The following is a 21,962-nucleotide window of genomic DNA, read 5'->3' as shown; positions in this document are numbered from 1 at the left end:
TTGCGTGTATTTGAGTACTTAAATCATTTTCCTCGATTTCCCCAGCCTAAGCAACCTCACTAGGACAAACTGTGATTATAGGGTGAGGCAAAGTCGCGTTGATACGCCGCCGCAGGATGCAGATGATGTGGATGAATAGCCGGTGGTGGCGCCTGATGGTGACCATTCATGCTGCCATAGACATCGGACCGGGATTTGTGGGAGTTCGAGGGCGTGCCGCTCAGCAGCTCCGCCATGAAGCCGATGTAGGTGATGGCCAAGCGAAGGGTTTCGATGCGGGACAGCCGTTTCTCGTAGGCGAAAGTGGGCACCTTGCGGCGCAACTTGTCGAAGGCCTCGTTTAGGTTGAACATCCGTCGGCGTTCGCGGATATTTGCGGCTCTCCGTTGGGCCATTGATGCCACACGGCGTCGCGTTTTCTTCGAAGAGCTGGAGGAGCCATTGGTCCTTCCATTCGTCGACGGACGCTGCGGCACCAAAGGAGTCACTTGGGAGCGCTGCCACAGAGCTTTAGGATTGGAGAACATATTAAGCACTGCTTCCATGGGAATTCCTTTCGAGGTACTTACACAAATCAGTGCAGGGAAACCCGGCGATGAGCTCTTGGTAGGGAACAATGGGCGGCGGTGGAGCCTCCTGACCCCAAAGCGGCTGGAATGGCACATCCGGCATATAGGTGGGCTGGTCACTGGGATGTGGGTGCTGCATGACTGTCTGCTGTATTGGATGTATTAGCTGATACTGCAATTGGAAGACCTTGGGTCTGTTCTGCTTGGAAGACTGTGTTGCAATAAATTCTGATTGTCCTCACGGTCTGCGAAGTCAGCTCGGCGCTGCGCCGAATTTTGCTTATTGGATTTTCCTCCCCGGCGGATGGCAGCATCTGCTTGGAGGCCATTTTGGATTGGCAACAGTTTGATGCGATCCCATTGGTCGTCCTTGCTGGAGGGTGGTTGTGCTACAATCTGATGTTCTGACTTCCAAATCTGATAGGAACTGAACTGAACAATTATGTCTTGTAACAAAATAGGAAATTTTGTTATAATATTCTATTGTAGTCTATAGTAATTGAAACGTATTAGGACTGATATCTAGCACGTTGTATAGGTAAAACTTAAAAATTCACGGCTTACAAAGTTATGGTATTTGATTATAAATTTTAATCATATCTTTTATACTGTTTAAATAAGCAAATAAACTTATCAAAATCCTACAACCGATTTCTTACCCATGATTCCCACCCACGAAACGGTTATAAGCTATTGGTTGAATTCTTGGATATTATAGAAAGTTTCTGTGGTTTCGTGACACGAACCTCGTAAGGAAGCTTACCGGTTAGAAACGCGGATTTTAAATAAGTTCATAAAGACTTTTAGATTAGAAGGCTTTCAAACAGTTTATTATACTTTTTTTAAGATAAGAAAATATTTTTAAAAAATGCTTGGTTTAATTCAATTTAAAATCATTTCATTAGAAATTTTAAGTAAATCATATAAAATAGTCGTAACGCACTTTTCTCATGCCGCTTGTCTTCAAGCCTACAATCTGTTGCATGCATTTGTTTTTGTTTATAAGTGACTCTCTGGGAGTCCTGCTCCGCATTCAGCGCTCCTGCTGAATGGAGTTCAGTGCACCTGCGCGGATAATTTCGCCGGCTTTCCGCTCGCAATCGGAATCTCGCTAAGATTGTGATGCTATGGAGATGAAAGGCATTCCCCCAATTGTGGCAAGTATTTAGCCGCGTGGCAACAGGACAGCGTCCGAGGCTTAGAATGGAATGCGCTGACAGACTGAGGTAATCCTTTGATGGGAATTTGGAGGTCTGATTCCCCGGGGGGTCGTAGCCAGCATTCGGAGGATTTCATTGTCGCTAAACTTTTCAATGGCGCTGATTGGAAAAGGGGCAAAACACGACTTCAACTATGGGTTTGCATTTGAAAGTTCGTTTTTATGGCTCCAAATGAGGTTTCCAGTTTATTTATTTAGTTCGTTTTATGTTCTTCCAAGCCAGAGTAGTACTGCTACTCGAGGGTGCTTCATTGTGTCAATAGCCTGAAATTGGATATGAAGTGCCTTCGATACTGTCAATCGGAGACAGACTGTCAGACCTTCAGACAGACAGCTGCCATGAAGTGTATCCACTTTAATGGCTAAATCGAAGTTCAAAGGCGAGGGATTCCGGGTAAAAATAGTTTGGCAATTTGCATTCATTTCGATTCCAGCCATTAGACGGCGTCCGTTGGCGTGGTTTTCCAAAACAAACGAACTCCGTCTTTCGATTTGTGCAACCAAAAAAGGGAATTCAAGTAACAAGAAACGTCTCAGACCATTTGTTTGTCTCTGTGTCTGTGCCTGAGCACTCGCCAAGATTTATGCCCTCTGTGATGGCAAACTCAGCGCGCTTACATTATGAAAATGTAAAAAAATATAAAAATGTAAAAATATGAAAATGTGGAAATTTGTGGAAATTTGAATTTACTCCCCCTTCTTGTGGCGCTCTTTCTGCCATTTCCTAATTTTCCACGCAAATGCATTTTATTTATTACGCAATTTGGGGATTTGCACTGCCAGCCGCAACTGTAAGCGACATGAAAGCGCTTACACTCCGACTCCGGAGCGTTAAACGAGGCATTAGCCCCAGTGGATTACGGCTAATACCATTGTGTCCTGAAACGACAGTCCCTACGGGGCGTATACTGAATATCCCAAGCCACAACTCGAGCTGCTGACTGAAAGAAATATGAAATATACAAATAAAAATGCTGCTTTTATGCAATGGCAAGGAATAACAAACGCATTGAAGTATATATACCACTATGATATTTATAAAATGAAATGATACTACAATCGTATGTATTTTATTTATATTTGTGAAATGTCACAAGATGTCGTTAAAAAATTGAAGGGATCTTTCAAATTGTGAATTTCCAGCAAAAACAAATCATTTTTACATGGATAACAGAGGGAGACGCACCTTTTAATGTAGTTCAATTCGAAATTTTCGGTAACCATGGCAAGACAGCGACTTCTCGGCTCGATCCTGGCCAGAGTCGGAGCCCAAGTGCGGCGAAACTACCGGTCGTCATTTGTCCACGGCACTCGTCTGGAGTACGTTTCCTACAGCTCGCCGCGCAATATGATGCAGGCGCCGCCCATTGTGGTGATGCACGACCTCAATCTGTCATCGGAATCGTGGCGACATGTGGCTCTTAATCTCAGCCAGTCAGGTCTGCGCCAGGTGATCACCGTGGATGCTCGAAACCATGGCCTCAGTCCCTACATAACCGGCCATTCGCCAATGCACCTGGCCGCCGACGTGGAGGCACTGATGAGCCACCAGAGCCTGAACAAGATCGTGGCACTCGGACACGGCATGGGCGGTCGGGCAATGATGACACTGGCACTCACGCAGCCGCAACTCGTGGAGCGGGTCATACTGGTGGACATCACACCGGCACCGGTGCCCAGTAACTTCTATCTCACGCGGCAGGTGTTCGAGATGATGCTCCAGGTGGCGCCCAGTATTCCATCAAATCTATCCCTTTCCGAGGGGCGCACGTTCATCCTGCCAATCTTCCAGGATGTGGTACACGACGCCACCGAACTGCGCCACATTATCTTCAATCTGCGCAAGATGCAGGACAACACCTTTGGCTGGGCAGTCAATCCGCAGGCGGTGCTCAGCTCTTGGGGTGACATGATGATCAATTACGAGGCCACCTTGGGCGGACTGCGTCCTTACATGGGCGAGGTGCTGCTCATCGCCGGTTCGCAGTCGGAGTTTGTGACCAGGACCAGTATTGCAGTGATGCAGAGGTACTTCCCGAATACAGTGGTACAGATTCTGGATGCGGGACACTGTGTGTACGAGGATCAGCCGGAACAGTTTGTGGAACTGGTCGTTGAAGAAACACTTCTTTGCTTATCGTGACTAAAGTGACTTTTATGTATCGCTGGCATTGGTATATGGGATAAAATTTCAGCACTCAACAGTACTCCATCGATAATTGCGCTGTCAGCAGAATGGAAACCGCAGAAAAAAGGGCTGAATGGCATGACCATTTGTAGCGGGTCTGCCCAAATCGATGGCAACTCAACGTGGCAGGCAATCGAAGCGATGTTGAGTACTGAACTGAGCACTCGATACGCGACTCAGGTGCTCCAAGTGGAAGCCACAAGGTTTGGAGCACAAAGGCCAATCCCTCAACCCGCCAATTTGCCAATAAAGCAGCCGAAGGTGGAGACGAAATGCGCCACAATGCGATACAATTTAGATTTATATGCTTTGTCTGATTTATTTGTATTGGACGTGTGGGCGATGGAGACGTCTGCCTGGCTTTTGTGTGTCTGCCTGTGCTTCAAAAGTCGATAATCTGTGTGCTGGCGAGTGGATGTTGTGTTGTTCAGCTCCTTCGAACAGCAGCAGCTTCTATTTGTTGCGTACTTTTGCTGAAATTGAGTCATGACTGAGATTTGAATGTGCAAATGTACACAGCAGCGCCTTGAAGTTGTTTGCCCGAACTTCATGCCTTTGTTCTGGCTTTAATGAGGATTATGTGAAATTTCATTATGCCCCGTAATAAATAAGTAGCAAGTCAAATAAACAGGGTCTGGCAAACACACACCCACACACACACACACACATTCCGCAATGAATGTATATGAGCATCTCAACTGGATGTGCGCACCCGAAACCATATTAAAATTTAGACACGTACACATTTTATTGCTTGTTATTTTGCTTCTCTGTGACAGTTGCATAATACGAAATTCCGGTGGCACTGAGCTCAACTTCCAGGGTTTTCTGGCTCCGTGCACCAGTGATTCGGCCTTAACTTTATGTACCTGGTAGATTTAATAAAACCATGCTATTTCGCTCAAATCAACAAATTACCTTGTTTAAAACTATTTCAGCGGAACAGCAAATCTATGATTTATGGTTATAATTGGATCTGCTGATCTTATAGTTCCCTATGAAGTCCTGTAGAAGTGCAGTGAAACACCTAATTGCACTCAGCCCTTTGAATTGGATGGAAGCCTATGCTGAGTGCGTGCAATTCATCTCAATTAAATATGTATTACATTTTATGAATATTGATTTACAACGCCCCACTGGCCGCCCCTCCGTTAATTCGACTTTGGGCGGTATTGGGTGGTATAGGTTGGTATTCAATGGGTTGTTTTCGATATCCAATGCACCTTGCGATTCGTGTCAGTTTATTCAGGCAGATTGCTGAGCTGTGCTGCGTGTTTGCTCTGCTCCGGCAGGCAGCCAATTCATTAGCTGCTCCACCATCGCCTTTGCCTTTGCCTTCGCTCCAAATGGAAGCCAACATGGAAAGACAACATGGAAGCTGCACTGTGCACTGTGCACTGTGCACTGAGAGATGCTGATGAGGAGTCATCCCTTTGGCCATGCCATGGAATGGAATACCCGAACGCATCGCATCGCATCGCAGTCATCATATACCAGCTTATATTCCGGGCCAATTGCTGCGCTGCGCTTTTGTCTTTTTCAATTACGGACGAGCTTCAAAGTCGAAACTTTTGTGCAATTATACTGCAAGACAATTTGCCCTGTCTCGATTTTTATGAGCGCACAAAAAGTTTCTCCACCAACGGAATAGGGAACTTTCCCGGCTACAGTTTCCATTTCGCTGTTGTTTTCCCTTCAAGACAGTTGATTTTTAATTTCGTGTCGGCGGTTCCCAGCTTCATTCATTACTTCATTTCAGCGGGCGAAATATTTGACGGGTTAAAGTAAAACTTTGCCGCTTCGAAGTTGCTGAAGATGCTGACCCTTAGAAATCCTGCCTTAGAAATCGACACCCCAGCGAGGGCTACTAATGAAGCTGGGGCTTCCGTACAGGACACAGGACACAGGACAACGGACACCGGATTCCTGGGTCCGGAATCTGATGATAAGGTCAGCGGACTTGGTCGTAAAGAGGCGGCCATAAAAGCGAATTGCTGGTGAAAATGTTGATTTTTTTCCCTCTTACGAGCTGGCGACAAACGTGGCAATTTCGTTTATCAGGGTGGCCGGGTTTGAGTTCCGGTTCGGGATATTAATAAACATCTCTTCAGTGTCCACGCTCCGTTGGCAGGACATTATTCTAGACCTTCCCCTGAATTCGGCTTCGCTTGTGGGGTTAATGTGGTGGTCGGTCATTAGTGGGTTAATTGGCAGCTAATTGGCTTGATGAGTGCCGGCCATCTTGATTGGTCAGAGAGTCAGAGGATGAGTACTGTCTTCAAAAAATATGAGCTCAAGTTCCAGATCTGCAGTGGGAGTTGCTCCACTCGAAGCTCTTAAATGGAATTCAGGTGATTTTCTTCGCCATCGCACGCTGAGAAAATGTAATCAAAGTTTGCTGATTAAAGTGAAAATGTGCAGAAATTATGAATCAATTTTCCAAAGACGATGGCAAGCGAAGTGCAAAGTCATCAGCGAGCAGCCAAAGTGGTTGGATGCATCCAGTTTTAGCCGCCAATCACGGAAATTTGCATAGTTCTCCGCGCTTTCAACTATCGACTAGCGTCGATGGCGAAACCAGGTCATATCACTTGAAAGGTATGGACGTGGAAGTGCCAACCAATTTGATGGCCATATTGCATTTTTACTTTTGCCATTAATACATTTTCACTCAGCAAATTCCGCATAATTGAATCAATTTAATCCCGCTGCTGTCGATTTTATTTTAAATATTTTCATTGGCATCAAACGGTTGATATGTTGGTTTTTATGTGCAGTAATGATATTGTTAATACTTTGGATTATATTACGATGTGGAAAAAATGATTACGTATTGTGTATCATCACAGTTTTTCTGATCCAAAAGTAATGAAAATAAATGGTTTAACATTTGATTGAATTGGAACAATATGGGAGCCAAGTAGGCCACTACACAATCTATCAGAGAAACTTAGATCCGGAACTCAGTTCATTTTTATACTCCTAGTCTCTTGGATGTTATCAAAGATTTCAGTAGTTTTTAAAAGGAATCGGTTCGTGTTTGATCATCAGTTGTGGGGCCAACCAGGAGTTTTACCTATATTTTTTACCTACCATGGATAGCACCTCAGCCAGCGTAGTGTATGCCAATTCTTTTTACGCTCCAAATTACCCGGACACCCAGCAGCCACAGCCACAGTCACCGCCACCGCCACAGCTGCAGGGTCAGCAGCAGCAGCACCAGAGTCAGATGTTCCACGCCAGCTTCATGGTCAGATCCGCATTGGGTTCTGGACTGGGCTTTGGCCTCGGACCTGCCCCCAATCCGCAGGCAAGTGCCAGTTCCGGCCTGAGTCCCAGAGGCGGCATGTACAGTGATCTCTATCGCTTCGAGGACGGCAGCGGCGATGCCAGTGGATCCTTGCTCTTGGGCCAGGAGGATGACCACTTCTGCGGTGGCGAGGCGGAGCAGCAGCTGGGGGCCAGCACGTCATCCTCATGCCCGACGACTTCGGGCGAGTCCGTGAGCATGGACACTGAGCCGGAGCCAGAACAGGATCTGCAGATGAACCAAGGCGAGTTGGAGGAGCGGGCAGAGATGAATGAGATGGAGGACATGGAGGAGCTTGCAGAGGAGGATACTGACCAGCAGAGGCCGCCGCAGTCGCCCTGCATGGGTGGCAACACATCCTACATGGTGTTCCCGCGCACCGCCGCCGACTACATGCCACGCCTGCCACTGCCGCGCCATTGTCCCTACATAAACATCGGCCAGGAGCAGTATGTGATCCAGGCGGAAACGGTGTTCGTGCTGGGCATGCGCCTCAATGTGACCAAGAACGACATCATCCTGTTCTTTGGCAAACTGGGCGTGATCAAGATGGACGAGTCGACCAACAAGCCGAAGATCTTCGTCTACAAGAACAAGATGACGGGACGCTCGAAGGGTGAAGCCACCATTACCTACGTGAGTCCATTCTCCGCACAGGCGGCGATTAGTTGTCTGAGTGGAGCCAAGTTCATGGGCCAGGTGCTCACCGTGCTGCCCGCCTACCTGTCCACCCGGCGGGGCAGTGTACGGTACAGCTATCCGCGGGAGCTCAACTCGCCGGAGCACCAACGTCGCCAGCGGGCGCTGAAGTGGAAGCCGGCCAGCGACAATTGGGTGTGCATGCTCTGCCGGAACAGCAACTTCGTCTGGCGTTCCAGCTGCAATCGCTGCCAGGCGGACAAGGTGGTCGCTGTCCAGGGCAACGGGGCGAGTAGCTGGATGGGATCTGGCGGAGGAGGAGCCGGTAGCCCGCGTCGTTGGCGGCCACAGAGGAACGACTGGCTGTGCAAGTTATGCTTCAATATGAATTTCTGGTACCGGGCGAAGTGCAATCGCTGCCACGCCACGCGTTCCGATGAAACGCACAGCTCCGAGTCGACGGAGGAGGAGGACACCTGGGAGCTGTTGCTGAATAATCCTCCATGTGCCGAGTAGCAACAGTGCCTGCATCCTGAATCCAGTCACTCGACTGTCCACCTCGTTCTGTCTGTATCCATACATGTTATCTGTTTTGTGTATCCGCATCCGTTTGTACGCATCGTCTGTTGACGAAGGACACTTCTGCCTTCCTCATCCCTGCACCTCCCGGACTCCTAAAAATTTCAAGTGATTGGAACGCGGACTGCGTCGTGGTATCCAGATGCGACTTCAATTGAATTGAATCGATTCGATTTGGAGCTTTGTGCGCCATCCACCAACAGCAAGAAGAGCCAAGAACAAAAGAACCCTAAATTCCTGTTAATGTCCGTCTAAAAAGAGGCATTTGAATGCAATGCTACCATATCCCCATATCCATCCCGCCGAGCCATTCTTTGTCCCAGAGATCCTGAGATTGTGGGACGATGCAGCTTGCTGAATGGTAATCCACTTAATCCGGGTAACTGAATATTTTACCCAGGCACAAAAGGCACACACCACCGACGGACTCACCTGGCCAGCTCTAAACGTTTAATGAATTTATTTACTTTCCCAACGCTCGACGCCCGCAGTCAGTGGCTCAGTGGCTCATTGGCTCTGTGGAACTGCACTGAAAATCGAAATATTAGTTTCCATGAAGTCTAAATTGTTTAATAAAATTTGTCTTCTTTTCATGTATTTCTAGTAAGGGTCCAGTGTATGGCATTCAACTCGCTCACAATGAAATTTCAACATTTTGAATCCCAAAGCTAATCTTGCCATTTTGATGCAGCTTATACATTTTTCCTTGTGCAGTGGTATCAAGCCACTTGAATCCATGTCCCACAAGTCGTTGGGCAGCCTTCTCGTCCTTCTCATCCATCCCTTATCCCCTCATCCTCCGCCTCATCCTTTCCTGTCATGTGATTTAATCAAACTTTGCGTCAGCCAAATCTGTGCCACAACAGCTTGGCTGGCTGGTAGATGGTAGATGGTGCGGCAGGTGAGTTGCTCTTTTGGCTGCACCCGCAGTTGTGGCTGCCTGTCGCCCTTCGTCCTTCATCCTGCCACATGCCACGCCCCCTGCTCACCAGAGGCGGCGCCAGGCAGACTTTGTGTTGTGCATTTACTTTGCACTTTCTTCCACGCGAGCGGAGAAGGCACCTGCCTGGAGCTGTGTGCCCGGAGTCCATCGTCCGCAGTCCATAGTCCGCAGTCCATCGTCCGCAGTCCATAGTCCGCAGTCCATCGTCCATAGTCCACAGTCCACAGTCGGTTGTGCTTGGTCTGCCGCCTGCGGGGTATTTGCGTAGCTGCAGGTGTTGCTCCGTCCGCTGCTGCTCCTCCTCCTGGCCGAAAGCCCAACCCAGCCTGGTAGACCACCAAAGCCGCCCACAGTGTCGCCGATTTAAGTGGCAGCCGGGGAGTAAATGCAATAAACACCATTAGCTGCAACGACTCCGTTGGTCGTCGCTTGTTGGTCGTTGGGCGTCGTCTGTGGGTTTTGCGCCCAGTTATCCATTTGGCCGGGAAAGTTCACTGCGAACTGGGCCATCAAGGTACGAGTTAGTGGATGGGTTTGAGGATGGGGATTCTGGGGGAAATGTTGCCGCATCAAAATGCAAACGCGAAAGGCGAAAAGGGTCTTAAGTGAATTGAATGGAAAACTTTCAAACTGCGGGCGCCATCAACTTTCGGCGCAAGCGGGTGGCAGAAAGTTTTCTGAAGCCTGATTTGTTTATAGTTTTCAAGATTGTCGACTTTTGTGACCCATTTTAGCCTTTACTTTAACGTAATTACCCCAACTTGGTTTAACTTGGCTATTGGGCCAACAATCAGCCACATTTTCAATGCCAATTTTATTGCTATGTAACTTATAACATTTTTTAGTAGGCCTAGAAAATACTTAACAACTGAACAAGTCAGTTAAATAGAATACAAGGCACAGAACGTGACACAGAAAAAACATAAATACGTAAACACAATGCAGAAAAGTTATGCACCAAATACGAAGAAGCCCAAACCGAAGAGGAAGTTCGCCTTTGGCATTGGTTTCTATAGGAAATCCTCCGAGTTGGAGGAGCGAACGACCAGCAATCGCGATTATGGATTGAAAAGCTCCAAGGGAACGGGCACTCCATATCCGCAAAAACAACCGAAATTGGATCATTCCATTCTAACGGCCAAATTGGAGTCGGAGAGTCTGATCCGATCGGTATTAAGCGAGACATCGGTGTGCAGCTCCCCGGAACCAAAAGTGGCATCCATGGGTGCATCCGATCCCACGTTTGAGATGAGGCGAAAGCTGTTCGACGAGGGCGAGTTCACCATCTGCAAGGGTCGCAAACTGAGCCTGGAGTTTCATCATACAGACGAGAATCAAAACCAAGTGTTGCACCAAACGTCGAAGACCACCGATAATTTTCCCTACAGCAATTACATGGATCTGAAGAACTTCTGCGATCAGCACAACATTAAATTATTATAAAGCGTTCGCCATTGCAGTCAGCGAATTAGGAGCGGGAATGAAGTGCAGGAGTCGGGTATTCCATCTCTGCATCTCCACCATCTCCACCATCTGTCCCACTTGAAAGTGTCACTCACGGAGGATAAATGGTGCCAAGTGCAGCGGAAAAACCAGGATGCAAGTGAGAGTGAGGGATTGTGGATACCTGCTACGCACATCGTTCTTGCTAAACGCTTTTTCCACTTCAAAGAATTACGGGGTATTCAATTCATTTAGAAACTTTAAAACCCACCCGCACGCTTACTAATAAAGAGATCTTATAAAGGTTGTAGTAAACAACATTTTTCTTCTTCTAGTGTGGTGCTAAATAATTTCTTAAAAATAAAAACAAAATACTTAAGATTCAAAATCAAGAGACATCGAGAGAGAAGTGAAACATTTACTGCTGTTCTTCAACTGATTTGTCTAAAATCTGTTTCTGGAATACTTAGCCGCTGAGTACTTTGAGCATACCTCTTCGCGTTTTCCAGGACGCAGGCACAAAGACAGAAATCCACTTGGCTTCACCCACATCCCATCCCAGGACTACGCCGCCCACCAGCTTCTGCGGTTCATTGTACTTTACGAGCATTTTCAGCGTGCTAAGCTCGCGACTTCCGCGTGTTTTTGCCGTACTTTCCGGTTGCCATTTTGTTGCGTTTTTCCGTGAATCCCGCTGCTATCCAGCTTTCATCCTCTTTGTGGCACCGGGCACGGAAAACATCGAACAATGGCTACATGCAACGGTGTGAGCTGGTGGTGCTGAAATGTTTGGCTGTGAATTATGGCGGCAGAGATCGACACCGTTTCTAAGCTCCGATTGGCGTGACTGTGACATTTTCGAAGGTTCGCTGCATTCGCGAATATCGCGTATACGCAGCGTTGTGCCGTTCGGTTCGGTTTCTGGCTGTCATATTGCAAACGACACGCCTGGGAAGTCCTGGCGCTTGGGAAGCGGGAAATCAGGGAAATCAGGGAATCGGGGAATCAGGGAACCAGAAGCCCCAACTCCGGACCGACTGTCTATTTTGGTCTGCGGTCGCCGTGCCACCCAAAAAGTTGGCCGGACACAAAGTCGCAGATTCGTGGCTGGCAACAAAAACGGATGCCCTGACAGCTGTTCGTGTTTTTCGGTCGGTCTGGTGTGGCCTGGAAAAACTGCAGAGAGCAAACAGCGAACAGCAAATTGGCAAAGGCCGTCACATTAGCGCCATTTTCCACTCTGCGGTCATAATTCACTGAAATTAATTGTCGCATTCGAGTTTCGTGCGGTCGCGCTGTGAGCAACTTTGGCGGCTATTTTTCTGGTCTTCTCCTGACTACAGACTCCTGACTCCTTTGCAGTCCTTCGAGTCCCCGGGGTGCTGTAAATATGCTTTGGCTATTCGACTTGTATTCAAGTTCTTTGCCCAGCAAGCGGAAAACGTTAAAGAGCTGAATTCGCGGGCATTAAGCGAATTTGTCTACATTTAAATCAAAGCCTTCCACTTGAGGAACTTCGCCAGCTTGCCAAAAGTATTTGGCCGGATCGTCGGAGTTAGGCTGAATGCCAAGGGTTCTTCGCCAGCAATGTCCTCCAAGGCATACCGCTTCTAATTTCTGGCCAGCTAACAAAAAAAAAAAAAAAGGCCAAAAATTATGCAAAACATAATAATAAAATTTAATAAAAAATACCGGAACAATACCGGGATCGCCGTCTATTCCCCCTGGATTGTCCCAATGTGTAGTGACTGCCGCTAATGCTGCAACATTTTATGCAAATACTTTTTCGAGGGGCCCCGGTCCAGAAAGTGGACCCGAATATCCAGCTTTCCAGCTATCTTTATCAGGTATTTGTTTATGCAGCTGCCAAGTGGCGGCTTATTTTATTACATTTCTTCGGGGACTTGAGGCTCCCAAAACCGTTGCCGTTTATACAAATGGCTTTTGAAATAGGCAAGTAAGTACTTGGTAAGTAAATTTCGGGCAGCACCTGCTTGCGCTTGCCTTCAATCGGCTGCCTCGCTGGCACATGAAAATAAGTTGGCAGACAACGATGTCATTCAAGGAGGACTGAACAAAAAGTTGAAAAACTTTGCTTTGTTTTATTTGTTTCGGGTTATAAAATGAAACGAATGTAGGCAAATTTCAGGGCGCGTGGCGCCATCAGCCACGCCCATTTGGGGTGAAGCGGGGGCGTAGGCGTATTAAAGCTGAAGTTCCATACAATGGGTGTATAATAAAGATGTTGTGACAAGTATTAAGCTCCTTTACAATATTTAAACTGCAGTACAGAAACAATAACCATAGAAAAAGAAAATAGATAGTAATGTGAAATCTTTATAAAACCTACATGACTTTGATTGTAAATGAACACGTTTTTTTGTGCTTAAATCACCACGACTTCTGTTGCCCTCTTTTTGTGCCACTTTAAACCCCATGGCCATAATTTCTGGCAAAAAGGTAGGGGCTTAGCCCACAGTAAACCCACTGCCGATCTGAACGCCCCCGGAAACAATAAAATTGCCGCGTTCACAATGTGCCCCGAATAAAAAAAAGTGCTTATTACGTATAGCCGTATAGTTGACTACGGCCTTTTGTCGGCAAACAGCGGAAGCTGCGGCAACAATTGAAATAAATGAATTGGGCTAAAGGATTGCCGGGCAAACAGAAAGCGGAATTACGGGGAATTACTGGAAAGGGTTGGGATTTGGCCAGATTAAGGATTACATTTTGACATTGCCATGCAGCCACTTTACAGTCACTCCTTATTGTTTATGCCCCCGCAAAATCTTTGGAAACCACTACATTAATGTTAAAGTGAAATTTGGAAAATGAAAGGGCAGCTGCACTCACACTCCTTTCATATATCCTTCGGTTCTCTGTTTCGATGGCAACTCGCAACTAAGCCAATTTCAGAGCCCACCGGCTGGGAGGCCAGAGAAGCTGGCACCTATTTCAAACTCAATTAAACACGAAAAGGCCAGAGAGTCGACATCCTAAGCACCACTCCCCCAACTGCTCCACATCCACATCCACATCCCAGTTCCCAGTTCCAGCCCAATGCTCCAGTCAGGGTTTTTCATTCGGTGTGTCATGAAATTCAGCACGGTGGACACAGCTGTTCTTTATGTGGCTGCCACCGATGGTGGCAAGTGGGCGAGCGGCAGGGTTTGGGTTTATTGTGAATGCAGTCTGCCCGGTTGGATTAAATATTTGAATACAGTTGCCAGCGTGTCCTGGCCGGGTGTTTCAATTTCAACTCATTTAAAGGGCTTCCAGCCATCTTCACCCACACGTCCAAATAAAGAGCTTTTGGTCAGCACCGAAACTTTTAATAAGAGTTTGGCAGACTGTAACCTTGTTACTGGGGAACGTGTAATTTCACATAAAATTCAAATCAATTAGGCTAGGAACTGAAGCTTCTCCGTATTTTGCACTTTAATTTTACAGAGCTTCAATCGCGTTAGATATTTCCAAAGTTATTTTTCTAATGGGGTCATATTTCTGGCAGACTACAAAGTAACTTACCTGCGAATACCCATCCATTCCTATCTGCTTGAATCCTTCTTATGGCCCAGGCTGGTTATCCTTTGGCATGGCATTTAAGTTGGCCCCTTCGAAATCAGCAAAACAAGCACAGACAACTCCATATCAACAAAAAGCACACAAACACAATATCCGATTAGAATGTTTGCTGTTTTCCGGTCATTTGCATACATTTCCCATATTCGGGCCGTGCCAAACGAGCATACATACACAGATTCGGGAACATGGATACGTGGGCACATGGACACATGGACACGTGGACACTTGGACATTGGGACACTGGTAGACTAGGACACGTGGACACCTTTTTGACCCATCCAGCTTTGCATTCAAATTCGTTAAGTGACCCGCATGGTGACCATGCATAATTAGAACCAGTTTTTGGGCCTTGTCGTTTTTATGGCCCAAATATTTGGCTTGTAAATTGATTTCGCTTCGGAAGTTATTGTGTCATGTGTGAAATCCTGTGACAAAATCAAGGATGTCATGGGACAGCAAATTTTAGAACTCATCAAAGTCAGTGCCATTCTTTTGCAATAAAGTTTGCAGTATTGTTCCAACCTTTAAACTCGCTATTTCTCCTTTTATTTCAGTGAACCAATTAGTTGGAAAATTCACAATTTGTATGGTATGCATTTATTTCTTTTTTCCCAAGTAGTGCGGAATTTTGTTTTTATGATTTGCACGCGTATTTGATACAATTTTTATAATTGGCAGTATTATGACAAAACAAATTGAATTGCCTTTATACTTCCTTTGGCATATTTTAAATATTAATTACTATAAAAACTTAAATTGAATAATTAATACAATTAGCTGACATCCTAATGGTCGATACAATAATGATTTTTATATAATTTTTTTTTAATGAAATTTCTTTGTTTGTTGCTTGTCATAAATTCGAGTTGATTGCCAAATACGTACACCTGTTCGTCGATGCTTTTTATAGCCTCGCAAAACAGAACAATTATTTTGGAGTCAACAAACCAGCCATCCCACTCCCACTTCGAATCCCATCCAGAGTCCATCCAATTCCCATACCATTCCCATTTCTGATTTCCGATCCCAATGCGAAATGTCCTTTTGCTGACCAGTGCGCTGTGGAGCTGAAAGCTTGCCAATTATTGTGTGCAAAGTCCATAAATAATATGGCTGGCATTGATGCAGAGGGTGTGGGTGTGTGTATGTGTTTGTGCTGTGCTGAAGATTCACGGAGTGCTCCAAATGATGCCACTTGCATTGAGTGAGCAGCTTCCTGCCCCGCTTTCCCCCTCCTCTTCCTAATCTAATCTACATTTATGCCGCCTGGCCTCCCGGAAAGCAGCTTCTTCTCTGCTACTCTAACTACTGCCTTTATTGCCTACTGCCGACTGGCTTCAGGAGCTCTGTTTGTCCCCGGCACACATTTCGAGTGTTTTGTTTATGTGGAGCACACATTTCCAAGCTGAAGACATGGAGCCGTCGTTTGCATAATAATTTAACTCATTACCCACGCCCATTCCCACTCTCTCTCTCTCTCTCTATTTAGCTTTAGCCTTAGCTTCAGCTTCAGCTTCTGCTCCTTTTGGGCCAGAAACTAAATAAGCATAAGTAAGACACATTCATTTGCCAGACGAGCTCTCCTCGTCGTTTGGCCAAAGGATTTGCGGCGCCCTGGAGCACGAACGAGGTAATTTCGAGGCTCGGCGAGGTCAAGATGTCCCAACGACGACACTTGCAAAGTTCCAAGCACCCAGCACACAGCACCACCCACTTCCACCCACTTCCAGCCAGGCGGTGATGAATGCATTTCTGTTTTAGGGACGCTCATTACGCATACGACACGTGCGCCCGTCGCCCAAACGTTCTGGCATTTAAGCTGTTTCACTGAAACGCTTACCTCTGCATAACCTTTGCATTACCTCGCATGGTGTTCTCCTGGTGTCCTGTCAACATAATTGATTTGGCTTGCCACCGAAGGGAATCGATAGCCAGTCGTTGTCCTTGGGCGAGTTTTGCCTTCATTTTGCATACTAGTTGTTGGCCCGAAGTTCACCACTGCAGCGGTTAACGATGCACATAAAGTGCTGCAGGTGAAAGTTTGGTGGCCTCCGTTGCGGTTTCTCATCTGCCACCATCCAAGTTGCAAGTTGCAAGTTGCGAGTTCCGCGTTGCCGCATTGCATTGTCCAACTTTTTATTGCCTCCGCGGTGCTCCAGTTTCCGAAACGGAAATGTTAAGAAAAACTATGGATAAATTACTTTTCCCTTACTTGCTTTTTCATCTACTTAAAGAGGCATTCGCTTAGTTACAGTTCCCTTAAATTTAACTTCGACTTTAATGCTAAACGTATAAAATAAATAAAAGAGCCGATTACAAAAGGATGGTAAAGCTGCACTTAGTGACAGGCGAATGTCAAATAAATGCAATTAAAATGTATTTAATGTTTGTCTAGGTTTTACATTTGAAAAAGAAAGTTATATTAAAGATGCTGAGTTCGACAAGTAATTTTAGAAGAATTTTTTAGAATGTGTTGATCCCTGTGTTCTGCCATATTTAGTATCTGTTTTAGAGCACTGCCATCTGCACATTAAATCGCCAGCTTAATAAATAGCCCTGAACACAATACAATGTCTAGACGGAGTAAGAATGACAGCAGGAACATCGAGAAATCAACTAGTTTTTCCAACAGTTTCAGTCCTTTTTATGCGTTTCCATTTTCCCCCTGCGGAGTGGCAATATTCTTGTATTTTTTTTTGTGCTGATTCCCGCTTTTCTCTAATCTCTGCCTCTCTCCCTCAATCGTTGCATTTCTCGTTTTCCTGTCCAGGTCAGTGTCGTCACCCAAGTGCTTTCACATCCCCGGGTAGCTGTTTTGTTTTTTTTATTTTTTTGTATTTCTCAAGTCCCGGGCTACGCCCTTTCAGAGCTCATCCCGCATTTTCCGCTTCTTTTGCCTTGCAGCGCCCGATGCAACGGCAATTCACTTAACTTACTCAAGTCGTTGAGGGCATAACTTCCGCTCCGCATTCCAGCCAAAGACCCAATCCCCATCTCCACCTCCATCTCTATTCCCATCCCAATCCGAATCCGAATCATACCGCCACTTCGGTTACTGTCTTAGTGCCAATGCTCATGCTCACACATTTTGCAGGCAATCCTCATACGCGTTTAGCAATCCTTTTCCATCGGTTCATGCAATTGTGCACTTAACTTAAGTTACTTTACTGCATGTGAGGTTGCCTAAACTGGTTGGATTACTTGTGATTCCTACTCACTAGAAGAGTGTAAGTCGCAGTCGTTTGAATAGAGTAAATATTTACAGAAAACGATGCTCACATTATTTGAACTGCTTTTGCGCTTTGAAGTGCTCGACTAAATGAGATGATAGGGTTAAACATGTTGGTGGAGTTCTTGAAATACTCTTTAGGCTGCACTTTGGCGCCGTCTGTTTCATGGTCGTTAGTGAAATTGGTTTAACTAGATCATGGAGTTGCCACCAAAGTGCTAATTGCACTGGATTCGGGCCTTAAAAACTCTCTTTGGCCAAAACAAACAAGCCAAACAAGCCGCCGCCAGAAGAAAGTGAGTGAGTTGAGGTGCGAAAACGCATGGCTCAGTTCACCGCTGATTCTCGCAGCAAACGGAAGCAAAATGAGACTAGAAGTTGTTATACGAATATACCTGTTCCTTAGCTGGATGCACTTGTGCTCCGGCGAGGGTCACCTGAAACGCTTGACCAGATCGCTGATCTTTCCGCCAACGAGTCCCACGCGTGTGCAGTTCATCGGCGGCATTGGTATTCCCGTGGAGAATCTGCACTTTGAGTCGGTTACCTCGGGCTATGTGCTCAAGGCGGAGTACTATCTGCCCACCAACTCCACGGAGATAACCAGGGTCTACCTCAAGCCGATGGCTATTACGGGCAGGGAGAAAGAGAAGGATTCCCCCTATGGAGCACTATATCGCTGGATCATTTACCGCGGCATCGAGATGGTCATCGAGAACATGGGCTTGCCCGGCCGGAGTTGTCTGCTCCGGCTGATTTGTGAGCATGCCGCCGTGCCGCTGAACCACGAATCCGGCCTGCTGGGTGAGATCATGGACATAGTGCTCAGGCCCTCCAGTTCGGTGGACCAGCTGGCACAGAGCTCGGATCGGGAGTACCACACATCGGAGCACTTTGGCCAGAGGGGCGGCGACTGCCAGGCGGCCTATGCCAGCAGGTGCAAAAAGTCGCCCATGGAACTGATCAGCCTGCTGCTGGAGGTCAATGAATAAATACCTGATTCCTGATACTGAAATAAGCAGTTTTGTTTCGTTTCATTTCGAATTGAATTGAATTGTATCACGTGCTGCCACAATTAGGGTGTGACAATTACAAAGTTGATAAACATTTTAATTAGTTTTGGCGCACTGGCTGCGTGATCTGCCTGCGAATCACCATCACCATTACTATCAATTGTAATTAAGGACACGCTGGCTGACGGGGCGTATGCGTAATGCGGGAAATCAACATGCAAACGGGCTCACTAGCGCACTTAAGTCGCTTAAATTTAAATGACAAGCACACAGTTTGCCAGAATTATGTGATGTCCGAAATATACGGCCTTCTCATTAAGTAATCCTGCACACGTATGTGTAGGACACCTACTAATGGGCTTAGTGAATTTGGCCAGTTCGGAATGGAGGATGGGAGATTGGGAGGATGTTAGGTGGGATGTAGCAGGACAGCCGTGAAATAATTATACACACACGCACATGCTGAGCACAACATTCAATGAAACGCGACCGGAATCGGGGAGGCGGAATCTTCTGTCCGGCGATTGCTGCTGGCATTTCAATGCCAGAATGTGGAAATGAGTTTAATATTAATTAACAGCACGTCAACGCGTCCAGCGGGCGGAAAACACACAGCCCACTTGGCCACTGGCCACTGGCCACTGGCCACTGGAGTTTGGGTCATTAGTCTGAGCGGTCGTTGGTGTTTGTTTTAAAACATTTGCCCACTGGCCTCTCTCATGGCTCAAACTTTAAAAGTTTCCCAAGGGACGGGGTTACCATCAACCATGAAAACAACCATATAGAAATATAATTCTTTGCAAACCCAATGGGTTTGGGATGTTGGTTGGGGGGTGGGTTGCGTCCATTTGTCTTCAATTTACAACTGCCCCGGGGCCAGTATGTGTGGTAAATTATTTAGCAAATGCAAATGCAATTTTTCAGCTGGGTGCGGACAGTGTTTGGCCCGAGGCCTGGGGTTTTGCCATTCATAGCGATCAATGGATGTTTTCCTTATATCTCGAAATAATAACTTATATCTCGAAATAATAACTGAGTGAGCAGGCAAACATGTTTGTTCCACTCAAGGGCATCTATGCAAAAAAGGATAACCCATTCTGCTGCAGCTATTTATTAATATTTTCCTCTCTTTAACTTTACCCCGGGCAAAGTTCACACATCGTAGGGTATTCACTTGAAAATTCCATCGTCCATTAATTCTGCAGCAATTTCCCGACAAAGCTGACATATGAGGCGTTTCCTGTCCGGTTCAGCTCCTCACTCCTGGCTCCTCACTCCTGGCTCCTCACTCCTCGTTCCTTGTTCCTTTAAGCCTTGAATATGCTAACTGCAAGCCTTTTGCACTAAACATAATTTAAAGGCCGGAACCAAAGTAGGGTCCACCTCCTGTGCCGTCCCATTCTGTCGAAGAGGACTGCCGTTTTGTAGTGCGCAATTTATGGGCAAATGTGGAGATAAACTTGCTGTCATTTATCAACGACCCATTGCCGGATTGGACTCTCCACAGCCGGGACTCCACTGAGCTCCACTCCACTCTTCTCCTCCTGCTGAGTGAGGCCGGGTGCCGTCGCCTTTTGAAAACATTTTGACTTGAAATGATTACGCCAAAAACTCAACAGATAAAACCCGGAGCACGGAAGCGACCATAAATCAGTAAGTAAATGTGACTTCCACGGCCTGTGAGTTGGACTTGCAAGTGAAACTCGGACACGGTCGCTACCGTGCACACGATGGATGCGATGCCCATGATGAGCCGGGGTCGAGGTATCCGGACGGAGAGTAGCTTGGTGGGAGTCCTGGTGCCGGTCCACTCAGTTCACTGTAGTGGTGAATGGACGAAGGTGAAGGCAACACCACCGAATTGCAGTGGCACAACGAACGGAGTTCGGAGCATCGCCGTAGATTGGCAACATTTGATGGCAAAAGTTACGTTCGCATTTATCTTTCGAGCAAGTGTCACTTGTGAGTTTCTTGAACCGCAGCCAAGACCGGAGAACGGCTGTCCAACCGGAGAGGCATCCGGAGTCCGGAGTCCGGACCACTTCGAACATCCTGCTAAAGCAACAGGAGTCCTGTGGCTGCGGCTTTAAAGGCGCTTCCTGCTGAGGGCAACTAAACCCATTTTCCTCAGCGTTCAATAAGCAGCTTAATTGCTACAATCTCATCAGCTATACAATACAGTCTTAGCTTGAAAGCAGAAGGACAAAAGGACATCGACCTTTGTGGAGGGTTAAGTACTAGGCAGACTCATAGTGTGCACTAGATTAGGCTTGATTTAATTTGAGTTCAATGCAACGTAAAGGATCGATGAATTTAAAATGTATATTAATACTTTGTAAGTTCGTAAGCTCGTTTGCATATGTACAGCATGTAATAACCAATATAAACCCGAAATATTCTCCTGCCGCACGAATGGAAAATACGCAAACCAAACAGCGAATTAGATTTTCTGTTACATTTTGCAAAACACACGCCAATTTGGCTGTTTGACAAATAACTTGTAACTTGTAATGCACAGGATGGTAATGTTGTTCCACCGATTTGCTGCCAAAATACCACAACTCTGCGCTCATGATTTGACAAATTAGCTGACTTGGTCGCAGTTGTTATTGTTATTATTGTTGTTGTTGTAATGCTCAACATCAGTTTGATTTATGTGGCACTAAGTAATCATAATTTATGCCCCACTCAAGACAAGTAAACCATCGCCGCAGCATCGTTTCGGTATTTCTAAGCAGGCTAATGACTTCAAGTTGCGAGTTTGCAGTCCGTCGGCAGATATTGCAATTTGCATATGCACAGAGCACAGAGCCGAGTCAGCGCTGATTAGCATAATAAAGTGAAACGCCATCCGTTGGACAGGGATGTGCTAACTGGCAGACGGAGCAACACGTCGTATGCGCAATATTAATTATTCAGGGCGCCGGCAAAGGCGCCTAGAATAAAAGGAGCACAAAACAATGCGACACTTGGAGTCCTTCCTACCTACACCACCCCTCTCCCCTACTCCCCTGGCATTTCTCTGTATTTCTCTGAATTCTCAGCTGCGTATTTAAATAGGGGAATCCTGGGAACAACATGCCCCGGCAATAAACGAGCAATTTATCCAAAATTACAAAAATGTGAGCAAACATTTTATTTGCCGCTCGAAAGGCCGACTTACGTAACATTTAATACGTACGAGTGAGTATATGTACGTTGCACACACACACACACAGACTGACAAATAAATCCTTGCCAATTCC

At 46.4% G+C, this 21,962-nt stretch overlaps 5 protein-coding genes across 7 annotated transcripts; 4 read left to right on the top strand and 1 right to left on the bottom strand.

Annotated features, from left to right (window-relative positions):
• Positions 1-59: 59 nt before the first annotated feature.
• On the bottom strand, positions 60-767 carry LOC120453211 (protein Fer3). Its single transcript, XM_039637802.1, has 2 exons — positions 570-767; positions 60-508 (listed from the first exon to the last, which is right to left on the bottom strand). The coding sequence occupies exons 1-2, from the start codon at positions 706-708 to the stop codon at positions 60-62; spliced, it is 588 nt and encodes a 195-aa protein (XP_039493736.1). The 5' UTR covers positions 709-767.
• A 2,111-nt stretch (positions 768-2,878) lies between these two features.
• On the top strand, positions 2,879-4,273 carry LOC120453975 (protein ABHD11). The gene has a single exon (XM_039638927.2). It carries the CDS (start codon positions 3,011-3,013, stop codon positions 3,929-3,931), a length of 921 nt encoding a protein of 306 aa, XP_039494861.1. The 5' UTR covers positions 2,879-3,010; the 3' UTR covers positions 3,932-4,273.
• Positions 4,274-6,881: 2,608 nt separating this feature from the next.
• LOC120453487 lies at positions 6,882-9,101 on the top strand. Of its 3 annotated transcripts, none has more exons than XM_039638221.2 (2): positions 6,882-7,008; positions 7,079-9,101. In XM_039638221.2, the coding sequence occupies exons 1-2, from the start codon at positions 6,971-6,973 to the stop codon at positions 8,439-8,441; spliced, it is 1,401 nt and encodes a 466-aa protein (XP_039494155.1). In that variant the 5' UTR covers positions 6,882-6,970; the 3' UTR covers positions 8,442-9,101. The 3 variants fall into 3 exon arrangements, with proteins under 3 accessions (XP_039494155.1, XP_039494156.1, XP_039494157.1); XM_039638223.2 differs by having other exon boundaries at positions 6,947-7,091; positions 7,149-9,101; XM_039638222.2 differs by having other exon boundaries at positions 6,941-9,101.
• A 1,206-nt stretch (positions 9,102-10,307) lies between these two features.
• On the top strand, positions 10,308-11,205 carry LOC120452074. The gene has a single exon (XM_039636138.2). The coding sequence runs from the start codon at positions 10,387-10,389 to the stop codon at positions 10,888-10,890; it is 504 nt and encodes a 167-aa protein (XP_039492072.1). The 5' UTR covers positions 10,308-10,386; the 3' UTR covers positions 10,891-11,205.
• Positions 11,206-18,069: 6,864 nt separating this feature from the next.
• LOC120454228 lies at positions 18,070-18,696 on the top strand. Its single transcript, XM_039639328.1, has one exon. It carries the CDS (start codon positions 18,070-18,072, stop codon positions 18,694-18,696), a length of 627 nt encoding a protein of 208 aa, XP_039495262.1.
• Positions 18,697-21,962: the final 3,266 nt, after the last annotated feature.

This window comes from Drosophila santomea, chromosome 3R (assembly GCF_016746245.2).
Source record: "Drosophila santomea strain STO CAGO 1482 chromosome 3R, Prin_Dsan_1.1, whole genome shotgun sequence".
Classification (NCBI taxonomy): Eukaryota; Metazoa; Arthropoda; class Insecta; order Diptera; family Drosophilidae; genus Drosophila; species Drosophila santomea.
The sequence above is the reverse complement of the archived record's forward strand: the minus strand, read 5'-3'. Positions and strand labels throughout refer to the sequence as shown.